This window comes from Leptidea sinapis, chromosome 35 (genome assembly GCF_905404315.1).
Source record: "Leptidea sinapis chromosome 35, ilLepSina1.1, whole genome shotgun sequence".
NCBI lineage: Eukaryota > Metazoa > Arthropoda > Insecta > Lepidoptera > Pieridae > Leptidea > Leptidea sinapis.
The window spans coordinates 3,005,380-3,024,459 of NC_066299.1; the positions used below are offsets into that span (position 1 = coordinate 3,005,380).

Consider the following 19,080-nt stretch of genomic DNA (forward strand, 5'->3'; position numbering starts at 1 on the left):
ATCAAAATCGGTCCAGCCGTTTAGGAGGTAGTTCAATTGTGAATCTAAACCATCCTCGATTCCCCATGAACTCACATAAAAAAATTCATCAAAATCGGTCCAGCCGTCTAGGAGGAGTTCAGTGACATACACACGCACACAAGAAATATATATATAAAGATTATCGGCAACGCTCCACCTGATTCCTCTGGTATTACAAGAGAATGTCGGCCGCAGTGATCACTTCATCAACATCAACATCAACATCAGGTTACCCGTATGCTCGTTTGTCCTCCTTTTTAATAAAAAAAAGTAGCTCGGTGAAGATTAAGTCATTTAAATAGGTGACCAATAGATTACGCACACACTTACAAACGAAAATTGCACAAATAAAATTTGTTTGTCATAAAATTTTGTTTTCAAATTTTATTTGTGTATTAATCCTAGAAGTGAGTGTTATCATTTTAAAAACATTACAAATTTAGATTAGATTAGAGATTTGTTTTAATGAAAATTGCTCACGGAAAATCGGCCTGTCAGGTACGCTAGTATTTTCTAAGTCTATGTTCCATTCAATATATTACAATATTCGGTCAAAATTATCATATTCATAGAATGATACAAAGTAACATAAATGATAAATATGTAAGCGGTAGTCCTCGTGAATGCATGCTTTGATTCTACTTTTGAGTCGTTTATGTTTCCGCTAAACATTCCGTACCAAGGAATGTCTTCCCATTTTCTAGCTTCAATAGATTTCTAGAGCTCTGCATGGAAGGCATTAACCCAATAACATAGTGAAAGGACAACAATAGCTTCATGAAGTCTGGTCTAATATATAACATACTAGCTGCATTCCACGACTTTATCTATGTATGGTTTAGTATAAACGGGCTGATTTTCGCAACTCGACGACTGTGCGCTTATTTTGAGTGTGTGGGAAAATATTTGTTATTCTCAATACTCCTCCAGAAATCTCAACAAATCCTGTCCTTCCTAAAGACTTCCGGTAGTGTGGTTGGGGTGCCAAGTGGTTGAGCTTTTATAAGCGGCGTAGACAATGCAAAAGTACCTGCACAGGGGGTGTCAGGTATAGATGTTTACACTTTGCCATCAATGTTGGGGAGTTTGTCATACCAGTGGGAGGCTCTTTTGCACCGGATGCCGGTTAGATTATGGGTACCACAACGGTGCCTATTTTTGCCCTGAAGCAGTAATATGTAAGCATTACTGTGTTTCGGTCTGAGGGGCGCCGTAGTTAGTAAAATTATTTGGCAAATAAGACTTGACAACTTATGTCTCAAGGTGACGAGCGCAGTTGTAGTGCCGCTCTGAATTTTTGGGTTTTTCAATAATCTTGAGCGGCACTGCATTGTAGTGATACGCCATCAATTACCAACAGCTGAACGTCCTGTTCGTCTCGTTCCTTATTTTCATAATGAAAAACATACAAATAATAAAATACTGTTATTATTTTTTATTAAAAATAGGACAATCACTTATTGAATGTCAAAAACTACCTTCGCGCAACAAACTCGACTTAACCAAGTAGCAGGCATAACAAGTTAATATTTGTTCCTTGTGTTAACATTTTGATTATCACAGTTTCTAGAAAACTCGCTTATAAATACATAAAGATACTTATGTACATGCATAACATTATCAAGAATGTACATCAGAATCTATATTGATATAATCAACAAGCCCCGATAAACATGCTTTTAAAATTCTGCGCGTCTAGATCTCTTCAGTAATAGTGCAGCGGTGGTCAAACGGCTACTGAGTATAAACGATTTAAATGCTAATACTGATGGCTAGATCCATTTGAGGCAATGCTTTCTTGAGATATCCTGCATTTATAAACTCCTATTTCTAATAGTGCACTATTTTCTGTTATTGGAATGTGCTTGTGTGTACTTAGAATATTAATGGCGTGATTTGTGTGTGGGAACACCTCAAGGCTTATTGTTAGTTCCCATATAATTCCTTTTCTATATTATGTTTATTTGTTATTGGCTTTTTAGTAATATATTAGTAAGTTTTTAAAATTTATATCTGATTTTCTGTTAATACCGGTGTCAAAAACTGGACCGAACTTGATGGTATTTTCACGTGCAGATACGCTTTTCAAGGTGTCATAACGTAATGAATTTTAAGAAGTAAATTTATCTGATATACGAGCAGGCGCTCACAACTTTGCTCGCGTAGATAAATAGCTTGTCTATTATGTTTGTGAACCGATTGGAATTATGGAAACTGTTAATTCTAACGAGAGCTTGCCACATACATCAGGGAACCACATTAAAATCGGAAACATAGGCATACAGACAAATAGAAAAATTCTAAAAGAAATTTAATTTAACAAATATGAATTGTGTTCCAAAAACACAATTTAATTGTATTTTTGGAATAGTAATATTTATTGCAAAATATATTCTGTGTTATTACAAAAAAGTTCTATTACAAATCTGTCTTTCTGTTGTTTAGCATTCAACAATCTTTAGACATTGCTTACGTATATTTAAACAGGAGTCGAAGCTTGTCTAACGTGTGTAAAGGTGACTCCGTAATTTTCAATTTGAAAAACTTGTTAATGAATATATTTTGTATAAGAATAAACAATTTATAAAACCTACGATAATGTAGTAGAAAGTAATATAGTGAGTATTGTTCAAGTTTCACGACATGCTCGCTACCTTGCTCTCATTTCTGAGTAGCGGTGATAAAATCATCGAAATTTATTTTGTTTTCATTTGCGAATTGAGTCCACGCGGTTAAGGCGTATCATATTTACTCAGCATGCCAATTAGCAATCTTTGATGTACGCTAAACCGGATGGAATGCTCGTAAAATAAATTGAAATGTACTTTAGCGATGCGTTTTTATGAATTAACGTTGCGAATATTTTCTTTATGTTAATGGAATTGACTTCTGGACGATGTGTTTCACTTAGTATTAATTTCGGCGCCGGAGACTGTCGCATCAATCTCCCTTTGAAGTACTTTCATGTCATTTTTGTCAGATCTTTTAATTTTGGATTGTTTATGTTTGCTGAATATATTTTATTTGCATTAATGTAAGTGTTTCGATTATTTTGGATAAAACGTTCATATTTCTTCAATGATTCATAAAAGTGTTTCGTGACCTTCTTTTCAGCAGGCTATTTTAGTTTATTAATATTTGATATTAATTATTGATGGACAATTGAAAGCGTTTCCAAATTGTTCTGTATGTAATGAAACTGTTTTGAAGTGAAACTTATTTAGAATCGTTGTGATTTGAAAGTCGATGAAACGAAAAAGCGAGACAGTACTTCTCATTTAAATAAACATAGACTTTATATGCATACAAATAAGGTAACAATTTGCATTGTACTTTCCTGTCAGCCATCTAGCGTTACTTTTTTCCATACTTTTCAATGTGTCTTTTTAATCAGAAACTTTTCAGAAGTTTTACACATATTTTTTTTATTTATAAGTACACTGGACGTACGCTCATAAGTGGTAAACAAACGATAAATTTGTAAAGTTATCAAAGAAAATTAAACATAAGATTATATTTTATTTCTAATTGGACATCCAGTTGATGCAACAATAAAACGTACATATAAAATATCAATAATCTTCTGATTAATACACAGCATCATAAAAATGTCACAGCATGCGCAGTAATAAGTAAAAATTGTATATAACAATATTATATTACTAGCTGACCCAGCAAACGTTGTATTGCCGATATTAAAATCGCGATACAAAAGTAACTGTTGATCGTAGATGGGTGAAAATTTTAAGTTGTATGTATTTTTTAATGCTCTCACTCATAATCAAACAAATTAAAAAAAAATGTCAAAAAAATTTGGCGTGGACCACCCTTAACATTTAGGGGTATGAAAAATAGATGTTGTCCGATTCTTAGACCTACCCAATATGCACTCAAAATTTCATGAGAATCGGTTAAGCCGTTTCGAAGGAGTTTAACTACAAACACCGCGACATGAGAATTTTATATATTAGATTTATTGGATTGTATCTAATTAACTCTAAGTTTCAAAACATGGTGAATAAAATTAATGTTTTATGACTGTAATCGACTTTGAGATATTTAAGCTTAATTCCAATTCAAATATTTTTATTCAAAATAGGAATTGAAATCACATATTGAACGTCAAATACTATCACCCATTCGAAAATTTTATGACACAGACATGAGAAGAACGGGCGCAAAAACCTCAGCGATTTACTTTTTTTTATTTAATTTCATTACAATAAAATGTATTTCTTAAATAGCCTGATGAAAGTCGCTTCATTCCCGAGCTATGGTATCATTAAGAAAGTAATTTATGTTATAGTAACTTTATTAATGTTTTTTTATCAATTCTTTTGAATTTCGTAACAAATATTTTGTTTTGTACATTTTCTGGGGTCATGTTGTAAAAGCAACATCGCCCGATAAAATACCTACTAACTGCACTTAACCCAGCAGTAAATTCAAATTCAAAATCACTTTATTTATGTAGGTCACGGAAATGACACTTATGAATGTCAAAAAATAAAAATATTGTTTCTTATTGAATTTACCGCTACTTCGTAAGGGGTTGAGCTACTGAGACGAAGTAGCAAGAAACTCATTGCCACTCTTTTTTGCAAGATTTCCATTTTAATTGTTTTTACAAATCATTTCAATCACAATATATGCAAAGTGACGCAACAAAAATACTCAAATGTCAAAAACTGAAAGGCTTACACGAGCAAGTCAAAAAAGAAAAAAAAAAGTAAATGAATACTTATAAACACAGGATTTATTGAGTATAGTAGATGCATGAATCCACACATACCGTAAATAAATAGAGGCATTATGTGAGAATTTCATAAAACTTTAACTTTAAGATAACTAAATAAAGTAGGTATGAAAAGTTAATGTTTGTTCCTGAATCATTGATTAATCATAAGAATATTGTAGAGAAGATGAAGACAATGAAGAGAAAAATAATACCTACAGCTTCAATTGGCGACGAGTAACAGGGGACAAGACATGGAGGCCTTTGCGATGAGGCTAACTAAGACTAAGAGATAGTATAAAGCAATAGTTAGCCGGTCTTATTAATAGACGCATTGAAAAGATACTCCATGTTTAGAATTACTTCTCACTGTCATGTAATTCTGGAGTGGCAAAAGACAAAAAGTTTTGAATTTGGAATAACTTTAGTTCGCGTTTATTAATAACATAGAGTATATATAGTATGTAAATTAGAAAATGAAATTATGAGAATATAATTTATTTTCTTCGTTTATAAACTTGGATGTTTTATTATATCAGATTATATAGAGAGTGCTTTTATCTGTTAGTTCATTATAAGATTGTTTTATTCTATTGTGAAGAGTTCTACGTACCTAATTATCTATTAGGACTCTGTACACACGTGTTAAATTTGAAAAATCGGTCCAGATGTTAGGAGATCACTAACATACACAGGAGGATTATATATGAACTGTATTGAGAGTCTAAATAATCATCAAAATCGGTCCATCCATTTAGGAGATAGTTCAATTGTGAAAACTATCCTCGAATCCACTTGAACACAGACAGAAAAATTCATTTAAATCGGTCCAGACGTTTAGGACGTGTTCACTGTCAACACACGTACAGAAGAATTATATATATAAAGATTAGTAATGTATATTAGTAATCTTCTCTCTATCTAGTCTTCAGTTATTTTCATTTTATTCGAACATTGAAATAGAATATCAAAAAATCACAGAACTGTACTTAATTCTCCAATTCATTATCATTTCAGTTTTTGTTCTATGTGTTACTAAATTTGACCAGTGATAACTTAGCGGTGAGACCTGTTTCAGGCTTAATGGTACATCAACAATATTTCAGTATTGGGTTGAAGGGCAACTCGAAGAAATCTGAGAGCAGACATTACATACAGACAAAACAATGGATTGGTGTGATTTATGGGTTGAGGATTTATTGGTCTATGTTCATATAAAATTGGAAGAGGCTAGAACGTTATTGTCAATGGTGTCCTTATGTGTTGCCATAATAATCGCTTATTATTACTGCTTGAATTTGAAGATCATGATATCGACAAAGGCTTGCTTAACACAATGGCGCTATTTTCCCTATAACTTTTTGAACCGTAATTTTACTGAAATGTCGCTTCAGTATTATGCCTCGTGTAATAGTGTGAGTGCGCATCTACACGAGCGTCGTATGAACGGGTAAATGAAGAGATAGTGGTAGTTATTCGAGAAGAAAAGGTATATTAGTGTGATGCCTTGTGCTTCTTCAGAGCATATAAAGAATAGGGAAGTCTCAGGTCCAAGGGTGTCGTAAATGGGGGCTAAGAGAATGTACCAGTGGGAGGCTCCTTTGCACAGGCGGCTGGCTAGATCATGGGTTCCAGAACTGAAGCAGTAACCGTCAATAATCAAGTTAAGACCGCATATCTTTGCATAAAAACCGGTTTTTATGAGTTAATTCCAAATATTTTCATACGTTTCACTATACTTACTTTTAACGATGGGAAACTCCTTTCCACAGGATGCTGGCTAGATTATGGGTAGCACAATGGTGCCTATTTCTGCTGTGAAGCAGTAATGTGTAAGCATTATTTTGTTTCGATTTGAAGGGTGCCGTAGCTAGTGAAATTACTGGGCAAATAAGACTTAACATCATATGTCTCAAGGCGAGCGCAATTGTAGTGCCGCTCAATATTTTTGGTTTTCTCAAGAATACTGAGCGGCACTGCATTGTTATGTGCAGGGCGTATCAATTACCATCAGCTGAACGTCTCGTCCCTTATTTTCATAAAAAATGTCGGGGATGTTTGGTCATGTATATGATAAAATGTGTACTCAAACAAACGAACAAACAAAAATATCTTTATTTCGTAGATAAATTGTATGACACTTGAAATATGTAATTTTTTTCTTACAGCTCGTTCGAAACTCACTACTTGATACCAATATACGCCTTACGGGATTTTACAATTATACAACCTGTATTTTTTTAAAGAATTTTCGAGGGGAAGAAGTCGTGGATAAAAATTGTTTATTAAATTAAAATAAATATTAAAAATGGGATTCTTGCAAAATTAATATTGAAATATTGTCTTTATTATTGTGTTTCTACCTCTCTTTGTTGTCAAAAGATAGAAAGGCAGGAATAGTCGAGAAAGAGACTAATTATCAGTCTTATACTCTGGGAATATATTTACCCAAGTATTTTACGGTACATGATAATAAATAGTGGTCCTTTCATAATAGTAATACTTGTTTAATAATTATAATGCGAGTTAAACGTCTCTAAGGACAAATACAGTCATATTAATAGGCCGCGGTAATAAGGTTTTCATAAATGAATAGATTATGTAAATTCTACAATAAAATATTATGATTTTAACCTATCTATGGTAAGAATTAATATGCACAGTTATTTATATAATTTACTGTTAAGTTTACAGGCTCTTATGTTATTTTTATTGTAACCTGCTTATTTATTGAAGTAGGCGTTACTTTGCGGAAATCCATAATTATACAAATGATTTAAGTTATCTTTAGTGTTATTTCCGCCAATATTTGTTCTTAAACAATTCTCAAGTTTAAAACAATCTTAAGATTTTGGCGAGACAACACGTCCTGAGGATGCCTCGTGTAGAGGCGAAACACGTGTCGAATTGTTTAAAAACAAATATTGCCGGAATTAACACTAAAGAAAACCTAAATCATTTGTAACCTGTTTGTCAAATATTAAGTTATATTCTATGTATCATAGCTCGTCGTTACCATTGTAAAATTTAATTATAAAAAAATTTATTTTGTAACCAAAATTTATGAACAACGCGGGACTTTAATTCTGGATGGAACCATAACCCGAGACTTGAACAAGACATACCAAGATTTACGATCCATGCGTCACTCGAACGGTTGGCTCAGTTGATAAGAGCGCTCGGACTGAACTCGAGAGGCGCGGGTTCATTTAACGTAGAAGTGGGGCATTAACAGTTTGTCTTTAATAAAACTTATAAACAAAATATAAACAAACTAATAAAATCAAGTTTGGAGAGTGCGGTCCTGTATTTATCTTATTGATAAAGATAAAATAACTTAACTTTCTGTACACTATCTTATCGGTAATGTTATGGTAATGTGTACCCACGTCCTTGTATAACCTCATCTCTAAAGATACAATCGAAATTACACCTTTGTATCAAACAATTCTGGGTGGCAACTCTTAAAATTGCCAATGATGCATCGTACATATCTCTGATTACAATAACATTCATTCCACTTTTGTTAAAATTTATTTCAAGTATTAAAATGCAAAAGCGAGAGTTTCTAAGCCGGAAACTTATGACGTGTTTCTTCTTATTTTTTATACATAAGTAATGTATTATGCCTTATGTACTAATGTATAAATATGTATATATACATATATTATAACAAATTTAATTTGTACCAAAATTTATGGAAGATGCGGGACTCGAACCCGCGACCTCTCGGGCACCGTGAGTTTGTATATATTTTAATTCCACGAGTGAGGAGTATCTCTTAAAAACTGTTAAGATGTAAATTATTTAATACTAGTTTAGTTTAAGAACTAACAATAAACAAACGTAAAAAAAAACTGAATCATTTATAATATACGTTACAAATTTTTGTAACGTATATTATTTGGTCCCAACTCAGCGTTTTTGACAGTCAAAATCAAAAATACTTTATTGACATCAAATCAACAGATTGCTCGTCAACGGCAATCACTAATCTTATATATAAAATTCTCGTGTCCCGGTCTTTTTTACCAAACTCCTCCGAAACGGCTAAACAAATTTGATTGAAAATTTGTGTGTACATCGGGTAGGTCTGAAAATCGGCCAAAATCAATAGATTTATATTTGTCAAAATAAATATTTTATTTAGGGGTGGGTTATCATTTATGGGTATTTATTTTCATTTTATTATGATTCAGCATTAAAAAATACATACAACTTCAAATTTTCACCCATCTACGGATCAATGCCTATTTTTGTATCGCGATTTTAATATTATTCTATTCCATCCACATATACGCAATAGAGTTGCAAGATGGCAATCGAATATAATGATTATAGTAGTACGACAAATTTTATGTACGATATATATGATAGGTCTAAGAATCGGTCGTCATCTATTTTTTATACCCCAAAAAATTTAATCATTGCATTCTTTTTATTACTTTATATGGCAATACAACGTTTGCTGGGTCAGCTAGTGATACAAAAAAAAGCTAATTTTACAGAACTTTATCCAAACTTATTTTAAAAATAATGCATTCTAGTAAAATAACATTAGGTCGAAACATAAAATTTATATAAAAAAAATTAACAAAAAACAACCGACTTCAAAAACACTATTCCAAAACAATAGATATAATGTGCACTAAATAGTATAAAAAGAATTGCGTATTTTTATATAATCTAATTAGATTGTATAAAAATGCGCAATAACGATAAGAAAGTCGCCTCCTCACGACTCAAGCACATCTCACCTATAACTGTAAATTTTTTGGATGACACCGACTCCAAAAATTACAATAATCGTCGTGTAAAAATACGCAATTATTTTATACTTTTTAGTGCACATTATATCTATTGTTTTGGAATAGTCGGTTGTTTTTTTGTAATTTTTATTTTATTTTATGTTTTTTAGTGAATTTGAAGTACACTAATTAACAATTTGTCTAAATACATATTTAGAGAGTAGATATACTAAACTTTTCAATGCAGCAATGAACAGTCGAAAGTTTTGAGGTAACAAACATAAAAAAATAACACCGACAAATTGAGAACCTCCTCCTTTTTGAAGTCGGTTAAAAAGTATCAACTATAATACTATTTAATTCCATATTTTAATGTCGTTTATGTAATCATTAATATTGTAATAAGCCTTCGACATTGACTCCGACAACGCAGACTGTGGTGAATAAATGATTTAAATTTATTTATTGATAATTCGCCAATGATATTAAACTTCTTAAATATTATAGTAATTTGCTGGTTTCAAAACAAACGCTCTTCTTCACTTGGGCCACTTGGTGACGTCATGATAAATATATTATTATATAATATTGACACACTTTTTACACAAATTATCTTGCCCCAAGTTAAGCATATATAGCCTGTGTTATGGGTTACAAGACAATGATATATTTAATACAATATACTTACTTAAACATATATTAATTCATATAAACATACATAAATACATTTAAACATCCGTGACTCGGAAACAAACATCCATATTCATCATATAAATGATTGCACCTACCGGGATTCGAATCCATATTATATGACGCAAAACTTTTTTTTATGGAAAAGGAGAACAAACAAGCGTACGTCACCCGGTGTTAAGTGATCACCGCCACCCACATTATCTTGCAACACCAGATAAATCACAGGAGCGTTGCCGGTTTTTAAGTAAGGTATACTCGCTTTTTTTGAAGGTACTCATGTCGTAACGTCCCGGAAACACCGCACAAGGAAGCTCATTCCATAGCTTTGTTGTGCGTGGACGAAAATTCCTTTAAATCCGCAATGTGGAGGTCGGTGGGGAGAATATCCTAATTTTTGACGTGTAGTGCCAAGGTAAATTTCGGCGGCAGGAATCAGGTGAAACAGCTCTTCGGAATGCCACATGCGGTGGAAGACTAAAATAGAAAATAGAAGTGAAACTCACCGTAACTGAAGAAGAGTTGATGGAACTGTGTCGCGAACGAGGTGAAGAGGCAACCAAGAGCTGCAATCAGTCCGCCCACTACAGCTGTCACTCGGGTTGACTTCCTGACACACAGGGCCACCGTCACCGGAGACAGGGCGAGGGCCACTCCTGCAGACATCGCTCCCAGACATCCTGAAAAGATAATACAAGGTTAGGTTATAGGTGACATGAACATGACCAATGGGAGGCTGTTTTGCACAGGATACCGGCTAGATTATGGGTACCACAACGCCGCCTGTTTCTGCCGTGATGCAGTAATGTGTAAGCATTATTGTGTTTCGATCCGAAGGCGCCGTAGCTAATGAGACTTAACATCTTATGTCTCAAGGCGACTTTTTGGGTTTTTCAAGAATCGGCACTGCATTGTAATGGGCAGGGCGTATTAATTACCATCAGCTGAACTTCCGCCTCATCTCGTCCGTTATTGTCTTAAAAAAATGTGGAAACCAATGATTGCTATTGTCACATAAACTTACTAGCAAGTATAATATATAAATAATAGTAGAACATTTTTCTTTATTTAAATTCAAATATTTTATGCAAAATTTGATATGAATTCACTTCTGTTTTTTAATAAAATTTGAACGCAATCTATTTTAATTTACATTCCCAATCTGTGGTATCATTAAGAAAGTCACTTATGTTATAGTAACATTTACCACACAAACGTCAATTTTTTTGAATTTTCTAATACATTTGTTTTGAACATTTTCTGGGACCTTGTTGTAACAGTATATACATCGCCCCACAAAAGACTTACTAACTCGACTTAGCCGAGTAGTAGGCATTATAAGTTTATGTCTGTTCCTGGTGTTAACGTAATGATTATGATGATAGTTTAGAAAAATTCACAAATTCACTCTTTTTTATTTATTGTTAGAAAATATAGAGAACTTTCGTGTCACCTGATTTTAAATGATCACCGCCGCCCTATACTCTTGACCAGAGGAATCACAGGAGCGTTTCGTAACAATATTTTTTTATTATTAATTTATTATAAGCGTCTTAAACTAATACAATGTCCTGTAAAACTGTTGTTAACACAGTGTGTCTACAGGTTCGAGTCTCATACAATAAATCGTAAAACTAATTTAACGACTGTTACTGCAACAATTAACAATTCTTCAATAGTTTTTTCAATATATTTTTGATTGGTTCCCGTCGGATAAGAGAATGTCAGAGAAGTCAAAGTTATGGTATTCTTTTAAAAGTTCTATCGCCAAAGTTATAAGAATGCCTGATGTCATCGAACGGGTGCCATGATTATGACTAATTAAGACGAAGGGTAAACAGAAAACATGCAAACAAGGTGTTTTTAAACAAGTTTTGTGGTGAAAGTATAGGATTTGGAGCTATGAACACTACTTTATCCTGTTACACATACCCTTAAGTCTTACTTGTAGGTTGCTAATGCTTATTGTTGGTTAAAGTTAGCACTCCAGAGCTATTATGAACTACCAGTTTTCTTTGCAGTTAAACAAGATTTTTCTCGGCATCATGCATTTGTTCAGTATACTACTATCATAAAAGTTGTTCTTATAGATTTTACTTTTTTATTTTATTAGCTACATTTATTTAGATTAGTAATCAATAATGAGGATTGTAAGCAATTAAGCATTTTGCGCCTGTTAAAATGTTAGATTTTCGACCCAAGAATTTCGAAAATATTGGCTTTGTTACATAGGAGGCGTGAACTCATATCGCTCAAGGTCGCCGGCATTTAGTGTCGCCTTAAGGATGCATATTATCTTGATCTTTTGTATGTCGCCTTGCAACAATTGTATGTTGCCTGTGGTGCATTACTAAGAAATCGTGAAACATAATCGCTTCAAATTCCTTGCGAGCTTAACATCCGAAAAGGCAATAAGAAACATCATTACATGAATACGAAGGCTTCATAAAACTTTTGGAGACCTATTATTTTGTATGTTAATTTCTTAAGAAATATTAGTCTTGAAATGTCCCACATATTCGAGTGTTAAAGATGTTTCGCAACTCTTTTCTTCTACTGTAAAGATAGTGACTTGTGAGATCCATGTTATACCAAGTTGGTCAATTTATTCATTCCCAACTTAAGGTTCCTTTTTTCTTAAGTTATTACGTAATTAGCTAACCTAGCAATATCTTATATTGACCATATCAATTTAAAAAATCCTTTGTGTTCTTAATATAGTAACTTGGCACTTTTAATTAAAAATCCCAAAATTAAAAACTACTATGGGAAAAGAGAAAAACGCTTGCTAGTGCCCACTGTCATAAATGAACTGCCACAGGATTTGTTTGAAGATGTTTCCTCTAAAATTCATCTGAGACACATTCTTACGAAACATTATCTGTCACTGTGCCCATGAAATGGATTTAATATAAGTTAATTTATATATTATAATTTAATTATCATTTTAACTTTACTATGCCGTACTATTGTACAATAGCCAAATAAGTTTAATACTGTAACATTATTTTATTACAATGTTAACACGAGGAACAAACATAAACTTGTTATGCCTACTACTCGGTTGGGTCGAGTTAGTAAGTCTTTTGTTGGGCGTATATGCTTCTACAATATGATCCCAGAAAATGTACAAAACAATATGTTACGAAATTTAAAAGAATTGTTAAAAAACGTTTGTGTGGGAAAGGTTATTATAGCATAAACGATTTTCTTAATGACACCACGGACTGATAAAGCACGGATAAAGCGAACACCCCTTAATTATAAATGTTTATTGTACAATCCATATTTTATATAAAAAAAAGCCCGCTGAGTTTCTTGCATTCTTCTCAGGTATGACGCAGTCTCTTTTGAATGGGTGGTAGTTTTTGACGTTCAATAAGTGATTTTAAATCCTATTTTGAATAAAAATATTTGAGTTTGAATTAGATTTAATAGTAGTTTTAGGTTTAATACTGTATCATTTAGTTTTATTGTAAGTAGCATTATTGTGTCACGAGAGCTACTGCCGACAAATTACATTCGTAGTTTGGCAGATTGTACTTATGAAATTTGTAAGGGCTACTTGAATAAATGAATTAAAAAAAATCAGTCTTCTAGTTTTATCCACAAGAAAGGATAGGTGCTCGAAAATGGCCTGAACTGCTTTGAGAAAAGGATAGCACGACCGAGCCGCTTAGTTTAGCTCGACTTGGCGGGGGTACTCAGATAGAAGGAAGCTTTTTATTAAGATAAATCAAAGGAATTTATTTAATGGGTACTTAATTCACCTGAACGACAAGATACGTCATCGTGTTGTTAGCTGAGTAGAGACGTCGCTTCATTGTCTATCTTCTACCGAATTTATCACGGCAAAAGAACTTGACGCCGTAAACTTTAATATCATTCTCAAGCTCTGGATGTGGTTTCTACACGGTTCCCTTGCTTTCCTTTCCTTTATCCCCCCTCCATATTAACCGATCTCCTCTTATAATTATTTTACCTTACCTATGTCTATATGTTTTTGTATTTCGTTGTATAATCTTAGTCAAAGTAAGTGAATCTAATAATTATTTATAAGTTAAGTTACTCTAAGTATACGCAAATAGCCAGGCTACGCACTTTCCTGGATTCCCTCCCACCTACAAAGAACTTGTAATTAATTGTAAGCTTTTATTAATTAATAGTTTAATACTCCCCCAACACATACACATTTTATTAGCTTCACAATCGAATGAATTTCTCTTCTATTTGCTATGATTATGATGTATTCAGGTCGATACTTCATGACCTTCATACATGACCCTTAAAAGGCCCCAAAGACAATGATTCCCCTGATGTTGCTGGAGAGTATGGGACGCGGTGATCACCTACACCTATTATTTATAAGGTGACCTGAGAGTGGTGAGGCAGCCGAATATATAATTTATATTACAACACTAGAAATAAGAGATTGCTTGTAACTAGTTCTAGTAGGTTTCATAATACACACTTTTATAAAAAAGTCACTGTTCAGGCATTATCTATAAATAAATTTAAATGTTTTTTTTTAATGACTCTGACGTAGATCCTATTACTCCACAGCTCTGGATGATGAAAGCCTGGGATGAGATTATGATTATTTTATAGCAATAGCAATAACACTACAATATTGAATATTTTTATTAAAAAGAGCGCAAAAAAAGAATGCTGGGAGAGTTTCTTGCGCTGCTTTTTCTCTCTCAGAGCGCCATTTGTTTCCGAAGCGGAAGTAGTATCTAGTATATTAGAAATGTCGTCAAAAAGAATTCTAAACGAATCAATTTTGAGAAAATAAATGCCTTTCTGCCCATGGACATCCGCAGACCCCTGGTTAAGAGATGCGTTGCTGGCCTTTAAGGAGGGAGTATGCTTAGGGGGAATATTCTTAAACGTGTCTAAGTCGTATCGATTCAGGGAAACAGTAGGTCGTAATTCTCCATCTATTGCATCAAAAATAAATATGATCGTCAATATGTAACGACTTTTACGAGTCGGTTGAAATGGGACCTATATCCATCTATATAATCAAAATTCAAATGATTAACATGGAGAAAATAATTGAAAGGTTATCTCAAAGATATAATTAATTAATATAAGAGAAAAAAAAACATTGCATCATTACATTACCGAATCAACACCATAAACAAAAACGCATGTAAAATTACTAGATTATTAAAAATCAGTTTGTTTTCACCTCGTTAAAATAAACGGCATTTAAATCGCGACGTATTACGCGCGGGCGTTAATACATCATCGTTAACAAGAATTAAGTAGCTCTCGTTGATTTTTTATATTACACTAATTATTAAATTCAGTTTCGGCTCTTTACACGGAGATTTTACCGCAATTTGGTATGTATTTAGTTTAATTACAATAATGTCTTTAATTGCTATGATGACGGGGAAAAATGCAAGAGTAAGTATATTATCGCTAAAAACAGGACATTCTTGGCAAATGTCCTTTTTATCCGTTTAAGTGTTAATAGTATTCAAAACGTTGAAAGCTTAAATGGTTTACGCAAAGATAAAAGAGCTGGGGCTGCTACTTCGACTGCCGAAAACAGCAGACGTCGTAAATTTGTCGGTCTCAGTGAGTCTTACATCTTTATGTCGTTTGGTGTCCAGACATCTTCGCGCCTCAATAAGGCTACTGGAAACCTAAGCGCTGGCAGCTATTTCAGTCAACAGATCAGCCTAGCTATCCAACGCGGATATGCTGCCGGTATTCTTGGTACGCTTCCCCGCAATGATAGTTTTAATTTAATGTAATCATAGTATTGTAAATATAGTCATAAGATTAGTGTTACCTTGTATTTATTTTATTTTTTATTTTACTTTTCTATTCTCTTTATATTGTATTTGTTGTTAATTATTATTATTATCAATGGTCAAATTACACATATTATGATCTACTGATATACTGGGTGGCCGAGAAGTTGACGTCCAAAGCTAAAATTTGAATTTGGCTCATTTTATTGGCCAATGTTCTGGGAATTTTTAAAAATAGTTAGAAGCCCCTATGGCTTCTATCCCCCATTATTTTTTTGATACCTTGAACACTTTCATGAATTTAGCTGGAGCAGTTATCTTGAATTTACGACTCAATTCTAAACTAGTTCCGCATTGTCTAAACTATTCATAGTTTCTTATATAGTTATTGCATCTGTAGTTAATAATTATCAACAATAAAAATAACAAAAAGTGTTCAAAAAAATTTGAAAAAAGTCCTAAACCACAATTAGGTGAAAAAGCGGATAAAAGGGGAAAAAATTATAATCTCCTAAACTACGCAAAATCGTAGAACATACATAGGGGTGTTCGGATACTCATCACCATGAGGCTTTCAAATTTTAGCTTTGGACGTCAACTATAATATCTATCCAGTCGAGTAATTTGACCACACCAAGCTGAAAATAAACCCAATGCGATCTTTAAATACATACGCAAGTAAAATAAACTAATTTCACCATCTTTTGAAAGCGATTGGCAATACAAATGAGTATTGGTATCTAAATGACCAATTAGATTAATGTTTATTGCATTCATGCGTCCACGCTCAACAGATTTACTGCTTCATTCATTTGCCATCTTCAGGCTCTTTAAATAGCGTATGATAGATTTTATTGAATACTTATATTATGTTAGTCTAAAGAGACAATATATATAGGTAGTACTTGTAAATATATTTTAGTATCTGTTTATATTAATAAAGTCTAATAATAAATAATAACCCCTTTATTCATAATAGTCTGCTAACTTAAAGCATTGCTAATTCTCACTCTGTCTTCTTCTATTCACGTAAGTCAGAATGAAAAATAACACTCTGTAGCAGCTGTTTTAAGTTAGCTGACCATTATGAATAAGGGGGTTAATGTTTATTTAAGACACACATCCCAACAAACAAACACATATTGCATAATTTTACAGTCACAATTACAATTACTATCTGTCAAAATTACTTAGGAATTATAACTATTTATGAATATTAAGATATTAATTTGAATTAAAAAAAAAACAAACATTCGATATCTACAGATATTTATGGTTGTTACTATGATGGAAATTTAACCAATATTTAAGAATGGAATTGTTCAAGTACATAGAAAAAGTAGAAATAATTTTGTTACTAGTGGAGCGTATACGCGACCAAAAGGATGCTATCCATAATCTAATAATTGCGAAGAAATTATTGATGCCGCCGTCTACAAACATACTGAAAGCACTACAGTACCAATGCAATCTCAATAGGATGCGATATGCATCATTATACTGCACCCTAATGGTGCCATAGGCTTTTCGGGTGAAGTTTGACCATAATTGACATGTATAAAAATTTTGACAGTATGTTTTTTTTTCTTTTTTACTTCTTTATTACATTTGGAAAACCTACACGCCAGCATGTTGCATTTCACTATAAGCGATATAGTGAGCTTTTTACAGATTAAGTTTTATGGATGTTTATAAAAAACTTTTATTTATAAGAAAAAAAACTCCGGTTAATCTCTGAAATGGGTGTACCGATTAAGATATATCAAGTATACTTCAATTATGGAGTTACCCGCAAAAATGAAAACACATATAATTTTAATGAAAATCAGAACTTTTCAAAGGATTAACACGCATGTAAAATACAATTACAATTTATTTCAAACGAACAAAATACTTTTCAAAGGATTAAAACACGCGTTTTAATCCTTTGAAAAGTATTTTATTTAAAATCAAAACGGTATCAACGGCAGAGTCACGCTTGACTACTAGTTAAGTAATAAGTATGTTCGCATACGAGGCTGAAATTATCTCCAATGTGCAAATACATTTTAATTTGATTGAGACAATCATTAATACAGCTGGCGGGAACATAGTTCATGCCATCTTACTAATAAGTACGGGCGTGTAATACCCGTTTCCCTTCATCGTCTATGTTTGATGTTAATAATTTAATGTGTGACTTAAATCGAAGATGATTTGTTTCATTACATCTTGTTCATTCTTAATATCAAAATATACATAACTATTATTCGTTCAACACGTAACTATTAGGGAAGACGGTAACTGTCTATTGTGAGAATGTTACTCATCCTAAAACTCTAAATCTGTGATCTATAGAGTGTACTTAGATTTTACTCAGAATTTACTTGCGTAAAATGTTGCTGAGTGTGATAAAATGCGAACATGACTTTTGTATTGGACTGTCTTGGCTTAAGCACAGTATAATTTTAGCTATAAAATGTTTATCTTATACTTATATTTAAACGAGCAATTCTTGTATATATATAATCTGAATCTCGGGAACGGCTCATTATCAATTCGATCGGTATTTTTTTTTTATGTATGTACACCGATTACTCTGAGATTTATGATCCGATTTACGTAATTCTTCTTTTGTTGTTTGATGCGAAATATATGCCATTTGGTCCCGTAAAAATTTTACATAGTTTGGCTCAGTAGTTTTCAGAAGCTGGAGGTCCACTTGCACAAGCTCTCGGGAAGCCCAAATGATGGAAGTTTGGAGAGGAGCGATAGCCATACACGATCAAAGGCCTTCGCTATGTCCAGGCTAACTGCCAGGCCTTCCCCCTTGCTTTCAATAGCCGCCGCCCATCTATGTGTTAGGTATATCAGAAGATCACCTGCTGACCGTTCATGGCGAAAGCCGTACTGTCGGTCGTTGATCAACTGGTGACCCTCTAGGTATACTAAAAGCTGGCGGCTAATTATGCTCTCCATGATTTTAGAGAGCAGGGAGGTGATAGCAATAGGCCTGAAGTTCGCCGGATCCGAACTGTCTCCTTTTTTTGGATCGGATGGACAAGGGCTGACTTCCATGAGTCAGGGACAACGCCTTTGGAATAAGAGTGCCGGAATAAACGCGTTAGCACCGGCGTCA

General features: G+C 33.2%; 1 protein-coding gene across 6 annotated transcripts in view; it reads right to left on the reverse strand.

Moving 5' to 3' along the window:
• LOC126975294 (monocarboxylate transporter 10-like) overlaps positions 1-19,080 on the reverse strand; it is a 291,514-nt gene that overhangs the window by 22,852 nt on the left and 249,582 nt on the right. For all 6 annotated transcript variants that reach the window (XM_050823101.1, XM_050823102.1, XM_050823105.1 and 3 more), the window contains one exon: positions 10,701-10,874. In XM_050823101.1, the coding sequence (XP_050679058.1) occupies positions 10,701-10,874 (174 nt within the window). The remainder of the gene's footprint in view (positions 1-10,700; positions 10,875-19,080) is intronic.